This window comes from Propithecus coquereli, unplaced genomic scaffold (assembly GCF_000956105.1).
Source record: "Propithecus coquereli isolate 6110/MARCELLA unplaced genomic scaffold, Pcoq_1.0 Scaffold19, whole genome shotgun sequence".
NCBI classification, from domain to species: domain Eukaryota; kingdom Metazoa; phylum Chordata; class Mammalia; order Primates; family Indriidae; genus Propithecus; species Propithecus coquereli.
In genome coordinates, this window is record NW_012143856.1 from 8,690,215 (window position 1) to 8,716,419 (window position 26,205).

At 39.4% G+C, this 26,205-nt stretch overlaps 1 protein-coding gene across 1 annotated transcript in view; it reads right to left on the reverse strand.

Annotated features, from left to right (window-relative positions):
• Nucleotides 1-26,205, reverse strand: part of MED12L (mediator complex subunit 12-like) — a 317,020-nt gene that overhangs the window by 240,395 nt on the left and 50,420 nt on the right. Inside the window, exons 5-10 of the mRNA XM_012642930.1 lie at nucleotides 13,479-13,648; nucleotides 10,454-10,564; nucleotides 9,160-9,429; nucleotides 5,598-5,747; nucleotides 4,726-4,825; nucleotides 4,277-4,413 (exon numbers count right to left, since the gene is read on the reverse strand). Coding sequence (XP_012498384.1) covers nucleotides 4,277-4,413; nucleotides 4,726-4,825; nucleotides 5,598-5,747; nucleotides 9,160-9,429; nucleotides 10,454-10,564; nucleotides 13,479-13,648 — 938 coding nt within the window. The remainder of the gene's footprint in view (nucleotides 1-4,276; nucleotides 4,414-4,725; nucleotides 4,826-5,597; nucleotides 5,748-9,159; nucleotides 9,430-10,453; nucleotides 10,565-13,478; nucleotides 13,649-26,205) is intronic.

The following is a 26,205-nucleotide window of genomic DNA, read 5'->3' on the forward strand; positions in this document are numbered from 1 at the left end:
CCACTGCAACTACAGAGGTTGGTAATTATTATCTACCATGTTGTCTAAATCCTGACACAAATTATGAAACCAAAAAGGGGGAAGTACATTTTAAAGAAGTGAGATGTGTTTCTGAATCCTAACGACACCACTGTATACAAAACTCCTTATCAGAGAACAGAGTCATCATACTGGTTCTTGCAAGACAATACTAATAATGATTGCTGTATTATCATTAACAATAACAATTTTTGGAACATGTTTGTATAGTGCTGTCTAATTCTCAAAGTGTTCATGTTCCCCTTAGAGAGGAAAAGGGCAAGTATTAGTTTGTAAGTATGAAACGTCCAATTTCCTTAAGTACTACTAAGTTTTAGAGTTGATATCTCTGATATTTCACTTTGACACTTCTTTTCTTTTCTTTTGTTTTTTTTTTGTTTTTTATTGTGAAGGTATGTCCCATTCTTTCAAATGCATGTTTTGGCTTGTGATTATCTTTCAAATTTTTTTTTTAGAGCAATTTTTGTGACTCCACAGATAAAAATTCACGTTATTTTTGAATATCAGTTCTGTCATGGAACCAATGCAGCACACACAGCTTGAAACATCAATGAAGTGTTTGGGAAGGATGTGGCTAGTGAACACATAGTATGTCGATGGTTTGAAAAGTTCCATTATGGTGACTTTAATCTTGAAAATGAGCCAAGTGGGTGACCTGAGACCAAGGTGGATAATGATGAGCTGAAATCTGTAGTGGAAGCAAATCCATCTCGACCTACACGTGAATTAGCAGCAAGTTTTGACGTTACTATTCCAACAATATTGGACCATTTAAAATAAATCGGCAAGGTAAAGAAGCTGGATAGATGGGTTCTGCATGAATTAAATGAGCGTCAGAATAGATATCATCCCAAAGCTTGTCTTTGCTGTCATGACATAAAGGTGAACCATTTCTACACTGTAATATTACATGTAATCAAAAATGGATTCTTTTTGACAATTGAAAGCATTTAGCACAATGGCTGGATAAAGATGAAGTGCCAAAACACAGACCAAAACCAAATACTCATCAAAAAAAAAAGCTAATGATGTCTGTTTGGTGGGCCTACACTGGTATTATTCACCGCGGCTTCATGAAACCTGGTCAATCGATGACAGTGGATGTCTATTGCAACCAGTTGGTCAAAATGATGAGGATGCTTGAGATTAAGCAGCAGAGACTAGTCAACAGAGACAGGCCAATCCTCTTGCAAGACAACGCTCAACTACATGTCACACAAACAACGCTGTTCAAACTACAGAAGCTGGACTTGGAAACTCTCTGTCATCCTCTGTATTCACCAGACCTGGCACCAACTGACTACCCCTTCTTCCAGGTTTTGGATCACTTTTTGCAAGGAAAAATATTCAATTCTCAACAGGGTGGGGAAAATGCCTTTCACAATTTCATCGTCATTCGCTCTCCAGATTTCTTCGCTGCTGGCACAAACAAACTACCATTAAGATGGCAAAACTGTGTCAATAGTTTAGGCACATACTTCGATTAATTGTACTGCTTCTTGTTTGAGATATAATAAACTACACTTTCAATTTGAAATCGAACATTTCATATTTAATGGCCTAATACTTTATTTAAAAAGTAAGGGCACTAAGGCACAAAGCCTTGAGCAACTTGCTCAAGGTCACACAGCTGATCAGAGTCAACACAGTGCTGCGGCTCATACATGAATTCCAGAAACATATAAAGTGATTCTGTTGTCAAGAAAACCCTGGTAAACACACAGATAAAACTTTGTCATTTGATTACACATACACACATAACCTGATATACACATGCAAAGAAATAGAGGCCAAAGCCATATTTTAAAAATTGATGTTAAATATTACAGAAGGATCTGTCCACTCAGTTATCCTTTCTGCCAGATTATTAAGAAAAGTTGGCCAGTATGAACTACAGGTTTAAAATGCAGTTTTTGTCTTTCTTATAAAGCAGCATATTAACTACAAAGCAACCCCTCACTCACATCAAATCTTTCTGAAGTTGCGTCAACATTCAAAATGATTACTGTAAATGGGGCAACGCTGACATTCCTTTCAACAACTATGTTCCTAGAGCCTCCAGGACTCTCAGCCCAGAGCACATGTCGCCCTCTAGCGGCATGCATCTCCCCTCACCCTGGGTGGAGAAGTCACGCGTAGAGGAAGCTGAGAGCAGCAATCTCCAAACGTTTCCACTTACCCTCTCAGCACAAAGAGTTTTGTTTTGTTTTTAGTAAAAACTCCCAATACATACTCATTCATAACTTCTGTGCCAATACTACCATAGTAATTAAGTTCATTATAAAACTGAGACAGAGATTTTTTAAAATGTGATCTAAACAGAAGTTCTAATAACTTCTTCTTGCACTGTAATGGCTCATCTCAAGCACCCACCCTGGAGACAGCTGTGTTTTAGAGAGAACCCTACAAACAGTGTGATTTTATTCAGGAATATCACAACATAATTTCTGCCCTTGATGAGACACCCTTATTACCATTTTCTCTTGAGAGTGCTGTGACATAAGTCTCTGTGAGCAAATGAGGCAGTAATCCTGAAGTTAGCAGTTCACTCACAACAAAGTGATTTAGTCACGCTAACCACAAAACCGAAGTGGCAAAACCTTTGCCGGAAAACAAAGTAGTTTTTACTCAATACTTAGTATAAGAAACATAGCAATCCCAAAGGACACCTTGAATTTTGGTTATTTCTGTTTTCCTTCCAGGTAACTCACTTCTATATATTAAAAATTTTAGTACTCTTGAAGCCCTTTATCTAAGAGAGTCTTCACTACAAACAGACTTTATAGTTTCTACCCTAAAAGAGCACAATAACACTCCAACCTGCCTCGGCAAGCAGAGGACTACATGAACTTATGACCAGCACGTTCTACTGCAGTGCTGAAGGATTTCTACTGAGAGTCATAGTGAATTTAAAAACTGCATTCAACCTTCCTGTCCCTTGCTCTCACCATCCTGATCCTACTTGATACCACTAGTCTTGAACCGTATCTCTGAGAAGCGAGGTGATGATTCATAAACTATTCCAAAAGACGAATAATCTGGAACATGTAGCAGGCTCACATAAAGGTAGGATAGGGAAAGGTTTCTGACTGTTGTTTTTGTTATTGCATCTCTTCTCTTCTTTCCACATATGCATTCCCAAAGGCTAGTTGAAAAATCACAGATACTTAGAATCAGTTAACTAAGGTATCGAAGGTGTCTTAAAACTTACCTCTCTGCATTCCTAGGGCCTAACACAAGCTGGATACACCATAGACAGTTTCCATGGGGAAAAGAGGACAAACTTTTTATTTCCCCCAAATAAGGATGAGGAAAAAAAAATTGAAAACCCTATGTTTATAGAGCAGTTCACTAATGAAACAATCTATTGCTTAGGAAAGTATAAGATAAAAATTGTCTCTGATTGCTAATTTTAAGTGTCAACTTGGCTAGGCTATAGTATCCAGTTGTTTGGTCAAATGCTACTCTAGATATTGCAGCAAAGGTATTTTTTAGATGTGATTAGCATTTAAATCAGCAGACCTTTAGTAAAACAGTTTATCCTCCATAATGTGGGTGGGCTTCATCCAGTCAGTTGAAAGCCTTAGAAGACTTGAGTTCCCCAGAGGAAGAAAGAATTCTGCCTCCAGACTCAAGACTGCCACATCAACTCTTCCCTGAGTCTCCAGCCTGCCCTACATATTTTGAAATTTGCCAGTCCCATGATAACATGAGCAAATTCCTTTAAATAAATCCTTTTCCCCTCTCTCTATAAATATATATGTACACACATATATACACACACATACACATGACACACACATATTTTTTCTATTGGTTCTGTTTCTCTGTAGAACCCTCATACATTTTCTAAGGATTTTTCAAAGACCACATGTATCTGTGCACTGCCCTCTGCAGTGCTAAATATTAAAATACATTCCCCCTAAGGTAAAACCAAACCCATTGTATGATATCTAATCACTAGATGAAGGATAATCCACTAAAAGTAAAATTGGAGAGTTTTGGTAAAAGAGCCAAGAAAAGTCTTTTCAATCAATACACCTCGGTAGACCAACGCAATGAACCTATCATTTTAATAATGTTGGATCGTCTTAGCCCAACAATGGAATGGGTACAAAGTTTACATGCCTTCATAAGATACTATGAATTACAGAAAAGCTTTGCCAGAGTTTACTTAATGAGAAGAAAATATGCTAAGAAAATAAAAGGTGAAAATTAAAGAAGAAACATCAACTACCTCTTGGTTGTCTTTGTTTTGGTTTGCCCAGAAAATCTTATGATAAAGCGTCTCCATTGAATTGCTGGAATCGGTTCGGTCGAAACAGTGACGATCTAAAACTTCCAGTGTGTGCAAAACCCGACTAATAGTGACCCCTAGATGCAGAAATTAAATAAGCAGTTAAGGAAGACAAAGTCAGAACAGCATAGTACAAAATCATATGGGAGGCAAAATTATTTTTAAAAATTATCATTTTCGGCATATACTATCAAAGAAATGCCATCAAAACCAAACTTGTCACTCCAGATAGCCAAAATCTAAAAGGCATAAGCTGAAGAATGTCCTCAAAATTCCCAAGGTGGCTCTGTCAAAAAGCTTCCTTATTCACATGGAGTGGTTTAAAAATTCAGAAACATAGTATAAAGTCCAGCATTCACAAGTACTCATTCTTCTGTTGTGTGCTGTACCTGCTGTTGACTCTTGGCACTTGTCAAAAGACCACCGAACTTCCACCGCACGACCTCTTTGTTTTATCTGTTGTTCCACTTCATAAATCCTTGCCCGAACCTGGAAGATAATCACTTCCAATTAACTTGTGCTTGGAAAGCCACAGTGGCTGTCTAAAAATCATGTCGGGTTTTTCCACATGAATAGAATATCCCACAGTGAACTACAATCTTGACTGAATTGTAGGAAACACGGCCTGTTGCCCAAGAGGTGCGTTTTTTCAATTTACAAGTGGTAATTCAATGCCAGCTTTCAATAATAAATGTACACAGAAATACATGCTTGCAAAAAATTTTTACAAGTGAAATTTTTAAGACCCCGTATGGAAAGGTGAGGTTCTAAAAAACACCCTCTTTCAGCCATTCCATGCGTGAAAGCAACGAGCAATGTTTTCTTTCATTTAGGAAAACTGCTTGGCAAAAGACAAGGATCTTATTCTAAATATCAGCCACAAACCTATGACCAAGTTTCATAAGTCCCGGAAACAAATAACACAGTACCAACACAAATATAAAATGATCACTAGGTATCACAAAGTACTATCGGAGCCACAGTCATGTATTAGAACCACCACCATAATTACTGTGTGGGTGGCAGAATTCTCAGCAAGATCTGCCCAGCAAGACGGTGAAAAGAAAATGAGTAACATCATGAACCTCTGCGGTTCTGAAAAGGCTAAATACTTCCCCCCAAGGTCACCCAGAGAGTCAGGGGTCTGAGCACAGGAAGGCACCCAAGCGTCTGAGATACGAAAACCCAGATGTGGCCCACTATGACCTGATGCCTCTTGACAGTGAAAACACGCATCCAAGCGCTGAAACGGAAAGTCTACCTGCTGGTTGAAAGCTGTGTTCCCACCCGGCATGGGGAGGCTAGAAGGGGCCACTTGCAGCAGATCCAGGGGTGAGCCTGGGTTCGCACTCTTATTGTCGTTTGTGGAATAATTCCACACCAAGGCACTTGGGCAACAGAGAGTGACAGTCTGGAAATGAAGTAGGAAAAATAAGATATTCAGAGGAGGGAGAAATCTGTAACAACAGCTAAACAGTAAAAATGACACCTTATCATTACCATATTATAGTTTCCTACCAGCGAGTTTAAAATATGAACATTTTACCCTGTTCTCAACTTTCCAAGTGATAAGACAAAACTAAGAGTTATTAATCTGAAAGAAAAGAAGTACAGCTACTGAGAAGTTAAGGAATATTATAATTCATAAGCTAATATTCCAACACAGGAAACCTGGGGGAACTTAATAAAAATGCAGTAATCATTCAAAGATTGCCACTTAAGACAATTTCCTCATGCAATTAAAAACGTGATGAAATTAGAATACATAATTTCTAAGGTTATAAAAGCCAAAAAACAATTATTTTTTAAAAAATCTCTCAAATAATGACACAACAGTAGCTTCATAAATGCCAAGCAGTAACCCTGGGCCAGGGGTTTACAAACTTTTTTCTATAAAAAGCCAGACGGTAATTGTTTTAACCTTTGTAGGCCACCTATAGTTTGTGTCACATATTCTTCCTTTTTGTTTTAATAACCCATTAAAAACGTAAAATCTATACTTACCTTGTGGACTGCATTTGGCCCACAGACTGTAGTCTACCTACTCTCGCCCGAGACCTTTACGGTCACTTTTTCCTCAAACAGATGTACTTTACATGACCATCCTGCTTAAATGTCACAACAACCCTATGAGCTAGGTATTATTATCCCCCAATTTTCCCAAAGAAGAATATGAGCCACAAAGGAGATTAGTAACCAGCTCAAGTTTGATTCCAGCACACACATGTGCTCAGAACCACTGTTATCCTGCTGCCTCCTAAACGCAGATTAAATCTTATAGCTCACACTTAAGTTCTTACTCTGTGCTGCACACTGACCTGGAAGCCCTCCATCATCATAACTTTAACCCTATGAGGTAATGAAGTAAGAACTGTCATCATCCCCCACTCGCACATGGGGAAACAGAGGCTCAGGGTCACAGTTACTAAGTGGCAGAGTGGGGCTCAAAACCAGGTCAGTAATGATTCTGAAGTGCATGTTTAAATCACTGTGCTATCATGCCACTCAAAAGCAAACAATAGGAGCTTAGAGAATGAATGCAGTATTTCTTTTTTCAAAGATGTGAAATTAAATACAAAATTAAATTCTGAGATCTAAGTAACATCTTTGTGGGAACCAGATGGCAGATGTGAAGAACATCAAGTCCCTGAACCCTAACAATCAATCTGTCTCCACTGGCCCACATCCCTCCCTCCTTCCTCCTGCCTGTGGCCATGTGGGGTCCTAGGCTCCTGGCACAGCCCAGCCCTTCCCTGCGTTCTTGATTCCAAAGCCTCCAAGATCCAGGGAACTGATCTATCAGATGTCCCTCTCCTATTCTCAGACTCTCCCTCTACTAGTTTACCCTTAGCTCAGAAATAAGTTCAAATCTGCCCATCAAATTTTTTTTTTAAATCTCCACTCACCCAGCAACCATTTCTCTCCACTATCCACTCTCTTCTCTTCCCTTCAAAACACGTTTCTTGAAAGAACAGTTCAGGCTATTTCTCCTCATTCTCGCATCACTCCTCAACATATTTAATACCTTAATTTGGCTTCTTACCCACTATTCAACTGAAATAGCTCTTAAAAAGATCATCAACCACCACTGTATCATCAAAGACAACTTCAGCCACCTTCTTACCAGACTTCCCCAATACACTGGGCAGTGCCCACCACTGACTCCTTTCCGAAACTTTCTGCAGACCCCAGTTCTGCAGAATAGTTGAGCGTGGGCTCTGGATCCTGTTTGGGTTTGAATTCCAGCTTTGCCACTTACTTGCTCTGTAACCTGTGCATTGGGAATAATAATGGGTCCTATCTCACAGGCTAGGTCTGGGAACTAAATGACTTAATAACATATGTTACTACTTAGAACAGTGCCCAGAAAATAATAAATGCTACTACTATGATAATACCATTATGATAGTATTACTGTTATGCTCCACATCTTTGTTTCACAATAATACTCTCTCCCTGTCTCTATTCTGGCCGCCCTTCCTGATCCCATCCGTGGACTTCCCCTCTGCCCATCTCTCAACCACTCCTGCCCCTCAGGTCCACAGATCCTCTCACACACCAGACTCTCACACCCTCTTGATGAGCCAAGGGTCCTTGAATGATCCCAATCCACACATCTGGCCAAGTGTCCGCCCTCATCTTCAGAAGTAACAACCTCTTGAACACGTCCACTTGGAGGTCCTAAAGGACAGAATAGTCCAAAATAGTCCAAAACTGAACTCAGCTAAATGATTTCAAACTGATTTCTTTGCCATGTCTCCCTCATTCCTACCTCCCCAACTCCACAAACATTCCCTCTACTGTGGTCAAAATAATCTAACTAAACAACACAACCGACCGTGTCACTTCCGTGCATAAAGCCCTCTGATGACATCCCAATCAGGAGGCCCACAGGGGTGTTCTGCACCCTGGACCCCAACAGACTTTATATCCCACCGACACCAACCCGCACACAAGGTCACTGACCAACCCTCTCGGCGTTTCCTCTTGATGTTCCCTCTGCCAGTAACACCCTTACCACCTCTTTTTACTTGATTTTTTTTAAACTCATATAATAAAAACTATAAAACTTCTTTCATAAAGCCTCCATGAATTTTAGGTAGGGCTCGAAGTTCTCATTTTCAATTGCCTTAGCCCCCTGTGAAACTCTCCATCGGCCCTTGTCACATAACTGCCCATTTATGACCCTGTCTTCCTGACAAGACAGTAAACACTACCAGAATGGAGACCATGTCTTCAGAGCCAGCTCTGTTCCAAAGTCCCTTAGCACACAGCAGAAAATGTTAAGACCCAAGAAATGCGAACTAAACACTAAATTATGAGCTCCTATAGGGCAGGGCTGTATCTCATTTCTGATAGTATCAGCCCAGCGACCAGCACCGTTACTAGATATTCAAGGACCACACAAGCAGCAATGCTTGGAAAATGAACAGAGCTTGATACATGATCCAGAGAAACAGAGACAGAGGCAACCAAGATGTAAACTGAGGAACGCGAATGCTGTTTGGAGACGCTGTCCTTCCAGAACAACAACAATACAGCTGCCTTAGTCTGTGTGTTCCCTGAAGGATTTTTAATTGAACTGCTTAACAATTCTAATAAAGAGCAACCCAATAACTTTCTTTCAGACAGATGCAACAAATCTTCTCTCAGCTTGATCCAACATAGGGAAATAAAAACATAAAATTTCAATCAATAAATTACTTGGGTGAGGGAAAAACTAGAGTTGTGAAAGTTCAACTAGGAAGCTGAAAATGCTATTCCCAACCCAACTGTTTCCCACATTGAATTTTAACATTAAATAACAACGGTCAAGGACTTACCTGCAACATACAACTAAGTCCATAAACCAGGGGACCATGCTGTGCACAGGAAAGGAAATCTGAGAAGGCCAGCTGCACAGGGCTCATGCCAGGGCCAGGGGGGCCAGGGCTGGGGGCCCCGATACTCGAGTTGTTTGGTCCTATCATCATGTGGGGTGAGTGGGCAGCAAGGAGGTTGGGGCTATCGCTCAGCAGCAAGGAAAGACGCCGGGCACAAAAGTAGGCAAGACGACGAGACAGGTAGGCCGACTGAACAAACTCATCTGAATACTGAGAAGCAGAAGGACACCAGACTTCAGTCATGTCTTAAGCGTCTTGGTTAAATCATTATTTTAACACAGACTTTTTTTCATTTAAAAAAGAAAAAAAAGACTTTCAACACTATAAACCAATAGAAATATAAGGTGAACCACAGAGATAATTTTTATTAAAGATTCTAGTAGCCATTCAAAAAATAAACAGAAGAAAAACGTATTTTATTTAGCTCAATATCTCCAATATGTTATCATTTCAACATGCAATCAATATAAGAAGTACTAATATGATACATTCTTTTTTCATACTAAGTCTGAAATCCGGTGTGCATTTTACACTTAGGGCACACATCAGTTTGTACCGGTCACATTTCAAGAGCTCAGTAGCCACGTCTGGCTGGTGGCTGTTGTAATGGACTGTGCAGGCACAGCACATCTCAGGGAAGGTACACGGGACCCTGGTGCGGTGTAGTCTCTGGAGAGGGCGCTAGGGCGAGAGGGAGAACCGCTGTTCACCGGATACTCTTTCATACTGTTTGAATTATCAAATGCATGTATTACCTAAGAAATTTTTTTAAATAAATCTCATCCAGATAGCATAAATTTTAACAAATCTTAGACTATATCATCAAAATAAGAAGTTTCCTACCCTCAAGAGCTTAAACAATTGTCAAAAGAATGTAGAAGATCCTCTGTGTTCTTAGAGATATGATTTATTTTCACAGAGTTCTGTGCTATTATCGGGAGACAGTATTTTTAAAGCTGTTTGCTTAGCTCAGTGATGAGAGAAATCAGCGTGGGTGAGATTACTTAAAAAGGACATGCGGATACAAACGATGAACATGGTTAACACAAATGACTGCTAAGACTGATTAGAAGCCTCTTAACACTTCATGTGTTGTAATGTCAAAGATACTGTTTTCCTTCCATTTCAACCGGATTTTTTTTTTTCCTTTTTCCACCTCTACTTACCTAATCATTCTTATCAGACTCATTTCTTGCCCATAAAATCAACTGGTTCAAGGTGACATGTACTGTACCTGCAGCATTAGTGGTAACAAGAGTTTAAGAAGATCATCATCCATTGGTCTGATTTTTTCTAAAACATCCAGGATCCATGTCAAATATTCATGTTTTTCTAGCATTCCTTCCTTAAATGGACAAAGAAAAATTACACTAATAATGTTAACAATAAAAACCAAAAGGGCACTGTCATTCTTATGCTTAAGTGTAATTTTACTATTGTTCTTATTGTTATTGTAAAACATGGTCTCATCGATCATAGTCCAAAATCTAAATAAACCAAGAACTAGGTTCTATTTTTATTTTTTATTTTTTTTTTTTGAGATGGAGTCTCGCTCTGTCACCTGGGCTAGAGTGCCGTGGTGTCAGCCTAGCTCACAGCAACCTCCAACTCCTGGGCTCAAGCGATCCTCCTGCCTCAGCCTCCTGAGTAGCTAGAACTACAGACATGCACCACCACGACTGGCTAATTTTTCTCTTTTTAGTAGAGACGGGGTGTCTCACTCTTGCTCAGGCTGGTCTCCAAACTCCTGAGTTCAAGGGATCCTTCCGCCTCGGCCTCCCAGCCTGCTAGGATTACAGGCATGAGCCACCATGCCCAGCCACTAGGGGTTTTTTTTTATATGTTTGGGTTTTGTTCTTTTGTTTTTCAGTAATCCACGCTGAATTGAAAAAAATTAATTCCAATAAGAAAGGAAATTTTCAGAAGGGTGTGTCAAGCCCCATGGGAGGAAACTTGGCTGATGGTGACCATTATAAAGTAGAAAAGCATTCTTCATACTATCATCTCAACAAAAGTTTAAAAATCCCATGAGACCAATGCCCCCTTAATAAGCCTCTTTCACTATCCTAAAATGAGTTTCAGATGCTATATCTATAAAATATAACCTTAAGAGTCAAAATAATGACCTAATATAAAAAATAAAAAGAATATATGATAATAAATAATGTATAAATATTCCGACACAACACTAAAAATCAGTAACAGCCCCTAAAAATTTCCAAAAAGCCCTACCAGGTGGCATAATCCCTACTGAGACCACTAACTTTGATATAAGCACCTTGTGTTTATTGCCTTCATATACTTATACATACAAACACACACATTCTTTTATGACATTCTATGCATGTAGAGATTTGATATTATATTATAGTTTTTTATTATGATTCACAGAATGAAAGAATCTTCCAGATAGAAACAAAAAGTTATGTTTTCTGGGAAAGGCATTTATACTTTTATGGTCATTCAGGTAATAAATGTAGCAGTTAATATGAAATCTCACTTTGTTCCTAGCAACTTTTATGTATCATCAGTGGTCCACTACAGAGGTTATTAAGGATTCATGTGAAAATATTACACCGATAGATTATAGCTGCAGTATTTCAAAGATCATAATGACACTACATTGACATGATATGATGGGGAGGTATTTACTTGTTGCTAATTTCTAGTTTCAAAAATATTTAGAGTCAAAAATAAAAAATAGTTAAAAAGTTAATCACAGGCTGAACAAGGTGGCTCACACCTATAATCCTAGCACTCGGGGAAGCCAAGGCAGGAGGTTTGCTTGATGCCAGGGGTTCAAGACCAGCCTGAGCAAGTGTAAGACCCTATCTCTACAAAAAATAGAAAAATTAGTGGGGAGTGGTAGCATGCCCCTGTAGTCCCAGCTACTTGGGAGGCGGAGGCAGGAAGATCACACAAGCCCAGGAGTTTGAGGTGACAGAGCTAGACCTTGTCTCAGGAAAAAAAAAACAAAAAAAAAAACAAAAAGTTAATCCCAGAAAAGTACAATTTAGAATTTTAAGATGCGCAAAGTGAACTTTCATAAAGAGTATGTACAATTTTGTCAATTTAAAACATTAATTGTTTTAAAAAAATGAAATAAATAAGATATAAGACATGGTGAATGCAAGTTAAAAAAAACTTCATAAACATAATAGTCCATCCTTCAGATGCTTTTGTGTATAGACCTGTGCCCTTGTTTTTGCACATGTATGTCTTCGTGTATATGTACTAGGGTCTGTTTTACATTTCAGAATATGGCAAATTAAAATATAATGAACTTTTAAAATTTAACATTAATGTTTCAATTACATTCATCACTTAGGACCTAACTGCTTTCTGTAAAAGAGATAACTGATTTCAATGTTCCTAATTATACAAAGTAATTCTTCCAAAAATATTAAGCAGGCTGAGAGACACTTTTCTAAGATGCAGACTAAATCCTGAGCTCAATAAAAGTCATAAAATCTCAGAGAAGGCACTGAAGCAGTCCCTCATCTAAATGGAACTAGGATTTTAAGAGTCGTTTTTATTGACTTAAAAATTAACAATGTTACTTCCCAAAAGGACCATGCTTTTTCCTATCTTGAGCTCTTGGAAAAAGTCACTTACTACCCGAAAATTATAATGAAGGTTCTAAAGGGGAAACTTAAAAATCACATATCCCCTCCATCTTTGATCAAGGTAGCAGGCACTGAAAGTCTGTGCCAGTAACAGGATTTCAGCTGAAGACACCTTTCCTTCCACCTTGCGGTGAATAACGATTAAGGCAAATGTACACACAAGCGCCCTCTTCTGGTCATTATTACTTACATCAGCTTGTCCAGATAAGCGTTCACTCCTCAACTCTGCATTTTAAACTGCAGGCTGAACCAAATTAAGATGACCTTTCTCTGGGATAACTGAGCTCTAAAGGAAATCTGTACTGAGACAGGCACCATCACAAAGGTGTTTTTAAATAAATATATATAATTTTGCAAAATAAAGGGTTTAGAAGGATTATATTTAATTGCCCAATTACAAATTAATGGCACTAAAAGAGCTGACGTGATTGAGAGCTGCAGATCAATATGTATAATAAGCTGTCATCCCAGGGCAAATGAGTTACCCTAAATACAATTCAATGTGAGAAATGTCAGACTGCTTTCTTTGAATGTATTGGGTTCATATAAAGATACAATTTAACTCCCAAACCATAGGAACATAAGGAATTAGCTTTCTTCTTAAAAGCAGGCCACATGGCTTGGAAAGGTTACCTGGAACATGTGAAATGCTAGCTTTTCGTTGTATTCCCATTGTTTCATGGCTTGCTCCACCTCCGGGGGCACAGGGACAGGGCCGTCGCCCATGTTGGAGGCCATGTGGTAAAAGTCGGAAATCTTGGCCAACTGTTCTCGAAGATATCTCGTAGATATCTGGGTCCACTCTGCATTTTTTAAAAAAAGGAATCTGAATTTCTAGATACAATATAGGTAAAGAATTACACTTTTTCTCCCCCATTCTGATTATCTGCAGGACATACATAAAAAACAAACATCTATGTCATAAAAAATTATTTTTGCATGTGCAAGTGGTGTTCAGAAGCGCACGCCCACCCCAAAGCCCTTACGAAATACATGCTGGTGTAGGGCGACCTGTCCTACAGCAGCCAGTAGGAACACTGGCCAGTCTTTGAGGGAACAGGTGGCTCTGTCCTTATGCTTCTGACCCTTAACCTAGGAGAAAAGATGTTCACACTCAGATTAGCTCCATCTGGTGATACTGTATGTTAGACAACAGTGAGTATACCAAAATATCAAAGGCACAGCAGGAAACAGAACAGTGGATGTAAGACTTCAAGAAATCTACATCAAAAGAATGCAAAATCCCCCAAATGCAGCTCTCTTAGAATCCATTTCTCAGACTCCGTGTTGGGTTTTAAACATGGCTAATTAAGACTTGTTCTGTTTTTGTCAATCTGTAAGAGGACGACATTCACCATGAGCTGGACCGTGAGAGCGTTCCAACATTCCCACCCGCTCTGCCTCCAGGGGTGCCAGGGACACAGGCGTGGCTGCTCTCGAGGACAACCACCTGGCCCTTCGATTATTCTCCTCTCCTCAACCAACACTAGTTGCCTCAGAACGGGTGAATGAAATCAGTGAGGATGGGGAGCAGCAAAAGGTAGGAGACTAGAAAGGAAACCAAAAAAGTAGCATCAGAAAAAAAATCACTAAAATTATTCAAAAATGTCTGCCACAGGGGCACAAATTAAATCCGTGTGTTGCCTCTGGCAACCATGAGGGATATGATGCCAACTTTAGCCCATTCTGTTGATAAAAATGAAATAATTGCATGTTCACAGCCAAATTTCCCCAAGGATTAGCAAAACAGCATTTCAGAAGAAACCAACCTACTGAAACATGACCGCAGAACACTATTTTCCTATTATTTGGCAATAGATTCTCCCACCTTCTATTTTGAAAAAGAAAGAATAGAAACTAAGACTCTGTTACTAATTGAGTGTTTTGTTTTTATTTTTTGAGTACTCTTAAAATTACTTGACAACCAAACCCAGAGATAACTACTGTTAAGTTTTGGTCTAAGCCACTTATTTTAATTGTCTTATTTAAAATTAAAATTCAAAGGCATACCAGACTTACTAAACTCCGGCAATAAGCCAATGCAAAAAGATGAACAGATATTACGTCAACATTCTGTTTTCAGTTTACAGTTTTTCAGAAAGCACCAATAACAGATCTTATCATTAAAGTTAATCCACTGGCATTAGAAACAAACAGTAAATTATCAATGTCATCATCTTCTTGTGCCCATGTTACGGACTAATAGTCTCATGACACTCGTTTGTTCAACAACACAAAATACCAACCACCAGATGAGACAAGTTTAGCTTAGCTATAATAAGCAAAAACAAAAATAACAAGAATCCAAATCCTAGCTTTTGTATGCCAAGCCTTGCTATTAACTCACTCTCAGTATGGTACTATTCTCAATATCCCCACTGAATATTTCAGCCTCAAGCTAAAAATAACACACACATTCATATACCCCTACTTTTCTAGAGTGTATTTTCCTTTTATGATTGTTTTTTATGTACTTTCCTTTTAGGATTGTTTTTTAAAATACAGGAGAAATACATGTTCATTATAGAAAATTTATACTATAGATATGAAATGAAAAACCATCTGCAACCTCACCACCCATAATCATTAAATATTTTAATATATATCTTTCCATCTTTTTCCCTGTGTGTTCAAATGTTTCTATAAACATACAGTTATCTTTTTTTTAATTGCCTGACATATTATTCCACAATCCGAACTCCTTTTGAAAATCCATAAATGAAGCCCTCTTAGCACTGTGCTTTCACTTGTTTAACTGACAGTACGTTGCTGTGTCCATCAGACAGATCTAGAGGTCTGGGACATAAGACAGTCCAGAGTGGATTAGGATAAAAATTGTGGGTGCATGTAAAACTGCCATTAAAAACTGAAAACAGAAATAGCTACTAGTACTGTACTCCTTAATAATTATTAATAATTTTCATAATTATTCATGCATAGGGAATGGTAATGAAAGGGGAGCAATGGGGGACAGTGGCAAAATGGGCCTACTTTGAACTCAGGCAGTGTTCTCAGCCCCAGGTGTACAACCACCACAGGGCAGCCTTAAACGCCTGTGTCTTAGGCCCCACCCCACAGTCTGATTTAATTGGTCTGGAGCAGGGACCCAGTTTCAGGAGACAAAATGAAAACAGGAATGGACAAAGAGTGTAGGGAAGATGGGGTGAGGGAAGAAAAGGTTCAGAGGTGGAAAATATGCAGACAGTGACCAAAGAGGCTGCTCGGAAAGTGCGGCATTTGAGCAACTCAGAGGATATGGCCACATATGAACAGAACTTAAGGTCCATAAAGCCAGATCCTTAGAACATTTATGAACATAACGTTACTGAGAGTGGTGTCAGGGGTCAGGACTTAAAAGAATGACAGGTTTTTTGACCATGCTTTCTCTAGCATCCAAGAATCCCAGAGCCACTTACTCACTCTGTGTTAATCCCTAACCCTAGGAACAGAAGGCTGCCCGGGTAGGGGTTTCAGAGGTCATGCTGTTGCCCTACCATTTTACAGATACAGGCACTGTAATCTTAGTCATGGACGCACAGCTAAAGCAGTGGTACCAAAACAGGGCCCCACTCAAGTACGTGAAAACACATAAATCATAGACACATGACAAGTGAGAGCAGAGATGTGCCACATACATAAAAGAAGATCCTGCAAGGCCTGGAATACCTGTAGTATTAATAAGAGAATTGGGAGCCCAACAGAGCAGGAATATCCACCCTAGAAGCAAACACAGGGGATGCCAAATGCAGCAAGGCTCACAAAGGTCCCTAGCAGTATTACATTATCACAGAAGTAACACAGGGCAGCATTTAGTGGTATTAGAATGAACTTTGGAATAGGATGGCCTAGGGTCCAAATCTCAGCTCTGCCACACATTAGGCCTGCAACCTGGACCAAGGTGTTTAACCTCTACTACATCTCAATTTCCTCATCTGCGAAATAGGGATTAATAATATATGTACCTCAGAGTTACTGTAAGGATGAGTCACTTAGCACAGTGCATGCAACACAGAAATTGATCCTTAAGTGGTAGCTATCAGCATCATCATCAGGATGAAAAGTTTTTAGAAAGAATACTAAAAGTTAGAACTTGACTGTCAGTGGATAGCACCTGCTGTCACTAACGTTAGACCCTGCCTCTGCCTCAGATGAGTTAATACCCAATAGCTAACATAATGCCTGGCAATGCTCTGGGTAAGTATTTAATAAATCAATGTCAGTTTCATGGTTCAAAACCTTCAATAGATCCACAATCCATAATGAATTAAGGACAAACTCCTTAGCTAGGAATTCAAATCATTTCAAACACTGTCTACCATTTCTCACGTAATTCTACTAGGTCAAGTTGCTTTCTCTGACTCTCATGCTTATGATTCTACATCCACCTAAAAAACAGGCATACTTCATTGTATTGCACTTTGCTGTATTGCGCTTTGCAGATATCGCGGGTTTGTTTTTTCTTTAACAAGTTGAAGGTCTGTGGCACCATTTTGCCAACAGCATATGCTCACTTTGTGTCTGTGTCAGATTTTGGTTAATTCTTGCAATATTTCAAACTGTTTCATTATTATTAAATCCGTCATGGTGACGTGTAATCAGTGATCTTTGATGTTACCATTGTAATTGGGAGCACCAAAAACCACACCCATATTAAATGGCAAATTTAATCAATAAATGTTGTATGTGTTCTGGCTGTACCACCAACCGGCTGTTCCCCATCTCTCTCCTTTCTCTCCCCTAGGGCCTCCCTATGGCAAGATAACAATATTGAAATTAGGCCAATTAATAACCCTACAATGGCCTCTAAGTGTATAAGTGAAAGGAAAAGTCACATATCTCTCATTTGAAATCAAAAGCTAGAGATAATTAAGCATAGTGAAGAAGACATGTCAAAAGCTGAGACAAGTCAAATGCTAGGCTTCTTGTGCCAGTTAGCTAAGCTGTGACTGCAAAGAAAATGTTCTTGAAGGAAATTAAAAGTGCTACTCCAGTGAACACATGAATAAAAAGAAAACAAAACAGTCCTTTGCTGATAGAAAGTTTTAGAGGTCTAAATAGAAGATCAAACGAGCCACAAAATTCCCTTAAACCAAAGCCTAATCCAGAACAAGGTCCTAACCCTCTTCAATTCTATGAAGGCTGAGAGAGGTAAGGGAAGCTGTAGAAGGAAAATTGGAAGCTAGCAGAGGCTGGTTCATGAGGTTTTGAGTAAAGAAGCCGTCTCTAGAACATAAAAGTGCAAGGTAAAGTAGCAAGTGCAGATGGTGAAGTTATCCAGATCTAATTAAGATAACTAATGAAGGTGGCTACACTAAATTCAAACTTTTCAAAGTAGACAAAATTACCTTCTGTTGGAAGACAATGCCATCTAGGAATTTCATAGCTAGAAAGGAAAAGTCAATGCCTGGCTTCGAAGCTTCAAAGGACAGACTGATTCTCTTGTTAGGGGCTAATGCAGCTACTTTACTTTAAGGTAAAGCTAATGCTCTTTTACCATTCTGAAAGTTCTTGGGCCCTTAACAATTATGCTAAATCTACTCTGCCTGTGCTCTATAAAAGTAACAAAGCCGAATAACAGCATGTCTGTTTTACATCATGGTTTACTGAGTATTTTAAGCCCACTGTTGAGACCTGCTATTGACAAAAAACGATTCCTTTCAAAAAAATTACTGCTCACTGACAAAGCACCTGGTCCCCCCAAGAGTTCTGCTAGAGATGTACAAGGAGATGAGTGTTGTTTTCATGCCTGCTGACACAGCATACATTCTGTAGCCCATGGATTAAGGAGTAATTTTAACTTTAAAGTCTTATTATTTAAGAAATGCATTCCATAAGGTTATATTAATAGCTGCCATTTCATAAGGCTATAGCTGCCTTTACTTCTAGACGAAGTAAACTGAAAGCCTTCTTGAAGTGATTCATCATTCTAGATGCCAGTAAGAACATCTGTGATTCATGGAAAGAGGTCAAAATATCAACATTAACAAGAGTTTAGAAGAAGTTGATTCCCACCCTCACGGATGATTTTGAGGGGTTTGAGACTCCCATGGAGGAAGCAACTACAGATGCGGTAGAAACAGCAACAGACCTAGAATCAGAAGTGGAACATGAAGATGGGACTGAATTGCTGCACCTCATTATAAAATTTATACGGATGAGGAGTTGCTTCTTATGGATGAGCAAAAAAAGTGGTATCTTGAGATGAAATTGACTCCTAGTGAAAATGCTGTGAACAGTGTTCAAATGACAACAAAGGATTTAGAATGTTACATAAACCAAGTTGATAAGTAGGGCAGGGTTTGAGAAGATTGGCTCCGATTTTGAAAGAAGTTCTACTGTGAGTAAAATGCTATCAAACAGCATCCATGCTACAGAGAAATCCCTCGTAAAAGGAAGAATCGATTGATGCAAACTTCATTTTTGTCTTATTTTAAGGAATTACCACAGCCACCCCAACCTTCAGTAACCACTACCTAGATCAGTCAGCAGCCATCAGCACTGAGGTAAGACCCTCCACAGCAAAAAGAGTATGACTTGTGAAGGCTCAGATGATCATTAGCAATTTTTAGGGATGAAGTCTTTTAATGAAGATATTACACTGGTTTTTGTTAACATGCTATTGCACACTTAATAGACTACAGTACAATGTAAACATAACTTTCATAGGTGCCAGGAAACCAAAATAGTTGTGTGACTCACTTTATCGTGGTAATCTGGAACCGAACCAAATTATATCCAAGGTATGCCTGTACCTTCTCTACTCACCTGTACTCACATGTGGAAATTTTTCTGGGTCCAGCTCAAATGTCACATCTATCTAACAGTCTTCTCGTCTCTGTACATGAATCCACCATCTAGCAGGGATCTGTCTTCCTTCTCTAACATTAGAATTTCCTCCATCTCTTTCATCCCCATAAAACTAAGCCTTACACGTAGACAACAACATCTAAGTACTGACTTCGATCAATACACCATAAGGTCCTCCCAAAATAACTACCAAATCAAGTTCCTTCCCAATTATTCTGCTTCTCAATTCTTGATATAAAACTTCTTTCCTTTATAGTTTAAACTTATCACTGCATACCTAAAAGGTTCCAAATATTACAATAGGGAAAATGCCAAATTCCCTAATACACTGTCTTTACTATAACTAATTAAAAACACCTGTTCATTAATGGGCTATAAATGGTTCATGTAAATACTGAATTTTCCATTCTTTTTAAATAAATTTCTTTGTAAATGTGTATGTGTGGGTATATATATAACTCCTTTAATTTTGTAAAGGCTCATTTTCCTGGCTACATTCTTTCCCGTCATCAAGCCAATGGAAACTCATTATGTGAAATAAAATGCAAGAGAGATTTTTTTTTTAATTCAACCACATCAAGAGACTGAGGAGCACACCTTTAAGGTGATCAACTTGACACAGCACTTTAAGTCAAAGATGACAGATTACTCAATGGAAAAACTCATTTCCTTGAAAATTCTTCCTTAGGCTACACCACTACAAGAAAAAGTTCCTCCCTCTCCAGAGTGAGAACAGCCTGTTTCTCAAAATTGCAGGACACAGAAAATTTAACCAGCCTGATTTTGGTGCAAATGGAATGGGGGAAAAAAAATTCTGCACATGTGAACTATTGCACACTCCATTTCTGAACACTTAAGAATGACTAGAAGATTTTCACCATTTTTCTCTCATTTCCTATTGTTAAAGTGCTTTCTTGGTCAAAGGATACCATCAACAAAATGAAAAATAACCTACAAATTGGGAGAGAATATTTTCAAATCATATATCTGATAAGGGACTTGAATCTAAAATATATAATGAACTATTAAACTTGATAATAAAAAGAAAAATAACCCAACTAAAAAATAGATAAAGGATCAGAATAGACATTTCTCCACAGAAGATTAACAAATGGCCAATAAGCACATTTAAGATGCTCAACATCATTAGCCACCAGAACAATGCAAATTAAAACCACAATGAGATACTATTACGACAGCTATAATCAAAAAGACAGATAACAATAAATATTGGCAAGGATGTGGAGAAACTGGAATCCTCATGCATTGCTGGTGAGAATGTAAAATGACAAATGTAATATGTGGAAAACAGTTTGATAGTTCCTTAAAAGGTTAAACAGAGTTACCACAAAACCCAGCAAGTTATATGCATCCAGGAGAATGAGTATATATACCCAACAGAAATAACACATACTCACACAAAGACTTACAAACAAATGGTCATAGCCATGTTCATAATAGCCAAAAAGTGAAAACAATCCAATATCCATCAACTAATAAAAGAATAAATAAATAAGGTGTATGCATAGAATTGAATACTATTTGGCCATAAGAAGAAACGAAGTGATGATACATGTTAAAACATAATGTACCTTGAAAACATTATGCTAACTCAAAGAAGCCAGTTACAAAGGACCACATATTATATGATTCCATTTATATGAAATATCCCAAACAGGCAAGTCTACAGAGGCAGAAAGAAGATTAAATGGTTGCCTGGGTACAAGGGGGCACTGAAGGGAAAAGGGAGTGACTGCTAACGGGCACAGGGTTTCTTTTAGCAATCATGAAAATGTTCTAAAATGTGCTAACAGTATCACAATTCTGTGAACACACTAAAAACCACTGATTGTACACTTTAAACGAATGAATTGTATAGTATGTGACTTATCTCAATAAAGCTGTTATATTTAATTTTTTATTTTTAAAATATTTAAATATTTTAAATGTGTTTTCCTGAAATACTTAACTGCCAATAAGAAATCACCTGCAATTAATGAGGTAAAAGAAGACTATTCCATGCTGATAAAGTAATCTACTACAAAATGCTATGATTTCACAGGTGGAAGAAGGCTGGGGGGATAAGAGGTGGAAAGGAGAATGGCCATGGATTAATGGTTAAAGCTGGGTGAAGGGTAAATGGGCTTTTACTACTTCCATATTGGTATATGTTAGAAATGTCCCATAATAAAAGGCTTTAAAAAGTTAATCAGTTGTATCCTATAAAGTGAGTCACAGAAAACTCCAAATCCCCTAGTCTGCTGCTGCTCACTTTGGGAATGAAAAAAAGAAGTCAGCATGCTGATTGGCAGCCTGGATAAAGAACAGCCCAAATGAAAACTGCTGCCTCAGTGGGACGTGCGAGCGGCAGAGTCAGACCACCGGCCGGCCTGCGAGTTCTGCTGAACGATCAGATAGTTGCATCAGGTCCTCTGGCTGGAGCAGGAGAGAGAGGGAAGGGGGTGGGGGAACAGGCTGTTGGTACGCAGGGGAAATGCGCAGGGAAATAAGTTACTGACAGACATTTATGCTTTTTAAAAGTTTTCCTGTAACACAAAATTACCTATAGAAACAACATGGGTGTTTGGTGGCAAACATAAAATACGTTTTTTGTCTGGATGCCTAATTTCACTATGTTATTTTTAACTGGCCATTTCTCTCTGGTTCTATATTGAGCGATGACACCACACAAAGTACTGTGGTCCCTAACGACTACTTAGGGATGAAGGAGACAGCTGAAGATCAAACAAATAAATAGATAAAATAAAATAAAATCCATCGGTATTTAGCAATAAACATTAAACGCCTTCCATGGCCCTCTGCTGGAGTATGGGGCTACTACGAGGGAGAGAAAGCAACCCAACCTGAGGCAATTCATCCTTGAGGCAGGGAGACACACCTGGACACAGATATTGACAGCAACGAGGTGAGTGCTCACTTGTACACAGGAGAGGAAGCAAGGGGATTGCATTTCAGCTTCCTTGCTGGGAAAGGTTCAAAGGAGTTTCACAGACAGAAACGGCAGCGTGGGACATTCCAGGCAATGCAGACAGCGAGAAGACAGAGCTAGAGTGGCCAGAGTTCCCCAAACACTAGTGCACAAAATGATCGCCAGAGGGCACTGGTTAAACATGCAGATTTATCTCCAACTCCAGAGGTCTGGAGCACAGTCCAGAAATCTGCATGTATAAAAGCAGCCCAGGGGACTCTGACCCCAGTGAGAAGCTATGGAGTTTGGTCTTTCATCACAAACGACTAAGAGCCACAGAAGGATTTTAAACAAAGGATGGCAAGGTCAGATATGTAAATCAGACAATTTCTCAGGAAGTTGCAGGGGAAACAACTGAAGAGGCTGCCAAGTCCAGTGGGGTGGGAACAAAGAAGAGGCAGGTGTGACATCTCCATGAAGCAGGACAATAACCAACCTGACACTGGAGAGGAGGAGGGCCAAGGCAGCAGGGAGCACGAGCTAGGAGGGGTGAGGGACTAGTTCGGTCTGTTGTTTGTTTTGTGTTAATGAAACTTTATGTTCTGAGATGAATGCAGATTCACATGTGTGATTTACAAGGCTGGGCAGACAGGGGGCCACAGAAAGGCAGGAAGTAACGTGGGTGAAAGCGGGCTCTCTCTGACTGGGGAAGACAGGTAAGGACCCGCTGCTGCAGGTGGGTTTGCACGCTCAGAGTGTGCATGTTGGGGTGGGGACTGAGCAGGCGGCCAAGGGAGACTGACACAGTCTGCTCCTTTCTGAAAGTTCCAGGGGGAGGGCGTAGGGGCAGGAAAGGAAGTCTGAAGAGCGGTGAAGGTGACCAGCCACTGTGAGCAAAGGGCACAGCTGAGGAAGGACAGACAATGCCTCCAAAAAGACAAGGGCCATTATATAAAAGACATTATATTTATTAAATAAATGACTGCACGATTGTGTGATATGTCATTAATGCCTAAAGATTTCAGAGTAAAAAGAGACCAGGGTGGTGGACTGAGGAAATAGGTGGCCAACGCCTGGCAAAGAAACCAACCAGGAAGAGAGGTTGCCCAGGGCAGGCCTGAAAGAAGCAGAAGAGACTTGTATCAGAAGGCTGCACAGCAACTCCTGACTGCCCCTTCCTCCCTCTGAGGTTGCCGGGCAGTATCTGATCCCTGAAGACGACAGCACTGGACACTTGGGTTTTCCCTCTCACTGCCAGGTCTCCAGTTCTCGTTTCCACGTGCAGACATGCTAAATGTCACACTTAGGGACGGTTTTCCCCAGAGTCCTTTTTCCCTATCAACCCCATACATGCATCCCAAGTCAAGGCCTGTGGCAACCACAGAATCCAATTTTAGCCCCTGGAAAAAGAATTTCTTATTATATGTCAATCACACCACCAGCTTCCCCCAGCAACTACAGCTTCAGGGGTTTCCTTCCAACAGATGGACACATACTGAACATCTGCCACAACAGGCCCAACCCCTTCTCAAGGGTGTGAGAGAGCTGTTTGAAATTAATGTTATAATTATCATAGGGTAAGTTTCTCTGATCGTCTCAGATGTCTGTATATACCTGAGTGAGCAAAGCCTTGGCTGTGGTGATACATTTCTATCACAGAAGAACAGGGGCAGCATTTTTACCCATATTAAATGGGTACGCTTAACCCCTTAGGACACGTCCCCATGGTCTTCCACATCTGAGACCAAGCCACAGGTTTTATTGCCCTAGGACAGAAGGCAGTAGCAAGACAACAGACCTGTCTTCAGCAAGACACAGACGTCTGCTTAGCTGCCCCGTGTAGAGAACAGGCCTCTGAGTACTCCTACAGCCAGGCCCTGGGGACGATGCTCTAGAAGGGAGAAGAGGAGACTTGGGGAATAAAGGGAAGGCCCCTCCAGAGGACTCAGGTGGAGGAGGAGAAAGAAAAAAGGAGGAGCACTGCTGAAAGACACTGCTGCCAGCTCCCCACTGGAGGGAGGCAAAGTTATTTAAATTACTACATCAGACATTCCATCACCTTCACTCCTCTCCCAGATTCTGCTACAGAGTCAGTGGGAGAAAGTTCCCAATCATCTGCAGAGCAAAAGTAAACAAGCTACCATTTTCTTTTTTTCATTTTGCATTCGAATTTAATTCCATGATCAGTTGTGGTTTGAATAAAGTTTCAACTGTGAAAGCAACACTGTGCTCACTACTGAGGTCCTAAATGCAGTTGCTATAAGGTTTCTACATCTGAACAACCTAAGATTCTTTCATTAGGACACAGATACAAATACTACAGATATTGTATTGCCAGACAACCACGTAAAATAACACTAGACCAAAAAAAACCTCTAAAACACAAAAATGCTTATACATCATGCAGACCAGCCAGACCCACCCCAACATTCCCGTTCCCCCTCCTCCAGAACTCACGGTTTATTTTTCTGGAGACCAAAGACTGATGCATAATACATTCATTTAATTAAATCTAGTCACTATTCACTTCAGCTATGTTACACTCACAAAGACATTGCAACTAATAATTTATTGACCCTTAACTGTTTTCTATCCAATATAGTCCATGTATTCCTTGACTCCAAAAGAACAGAGTTGAATCGGGCTTTAGAGCCACTTTATTTCAGGGATTTCACTTAGAAGATTATACACACTTTGTCTGAATATGACTCTGAAACTTAAATCACCTCTTTTTAATTAAAAAAAGCTTTCTATTCATCATGGAATTAACATTCCAGTGCAAATTGCAAATGTAAAAAGAAAAAACCCAGCTTTTATAAATAAGTCATTAAAAGGTTAGCAGCTTAGAGCTCTTTAAAAAAACAAGGCCACTATATGCACAGTATGGAACAAGCACCAATTTTTTTAAAGGACAATTTAAAAAATACATAAAATATACATTAAAAACATACATAAAACATAGCTCAGAAGATACGCATAAACTGGTAGCAATTATTGCTTTGAAGTATGTAAGAGAGGTCTGGGAAAGGGGGTGTCTGAGGACAGTGTGGTGCAAAGGAGACTTCATTGTCTCTCTTTGAACATTTTGTGTTTTGTAACATGGGCATGTGCTATATACCTACTAAATATTTTAACTACCACAAGAAGCTGTCTTTTCTTAAAATTCTCTTATTTATGCAGTAATAGATCTGCAGGATGCATGACAAATGAAAATACAAACACTGAGCTTTTGAAGCACCCATCACACCTCACCCAGCCTCATGCAGTTAACCCTCATTTGACACGAGCAGCTTGGCAATTCTGTAAAGCAAACAGGACCACTGTATTAAAAGTACAGTGGTGACAGGACGGAATTCCCAGCCTTCTACTTTCCATGAATTTTCTCACCCTAATTGTAAAATGGAGATACCCAGATACCTCAGAGGATTTTCATGAGGATTGGCCCAAACAAGAAGATACAAAAGCAGCCTGTAAACTGCCAAAACTTCTAACAAAGAGATATTTTTACAGCATATGCTCTTCCGAGTATTAGATGCACAGGTATATACTAATAGCCATGAAGAGAGCAGAAAACCATAATATTAACAATTAAATCAGGATTCTGATTAGATTTCATCACAGAAG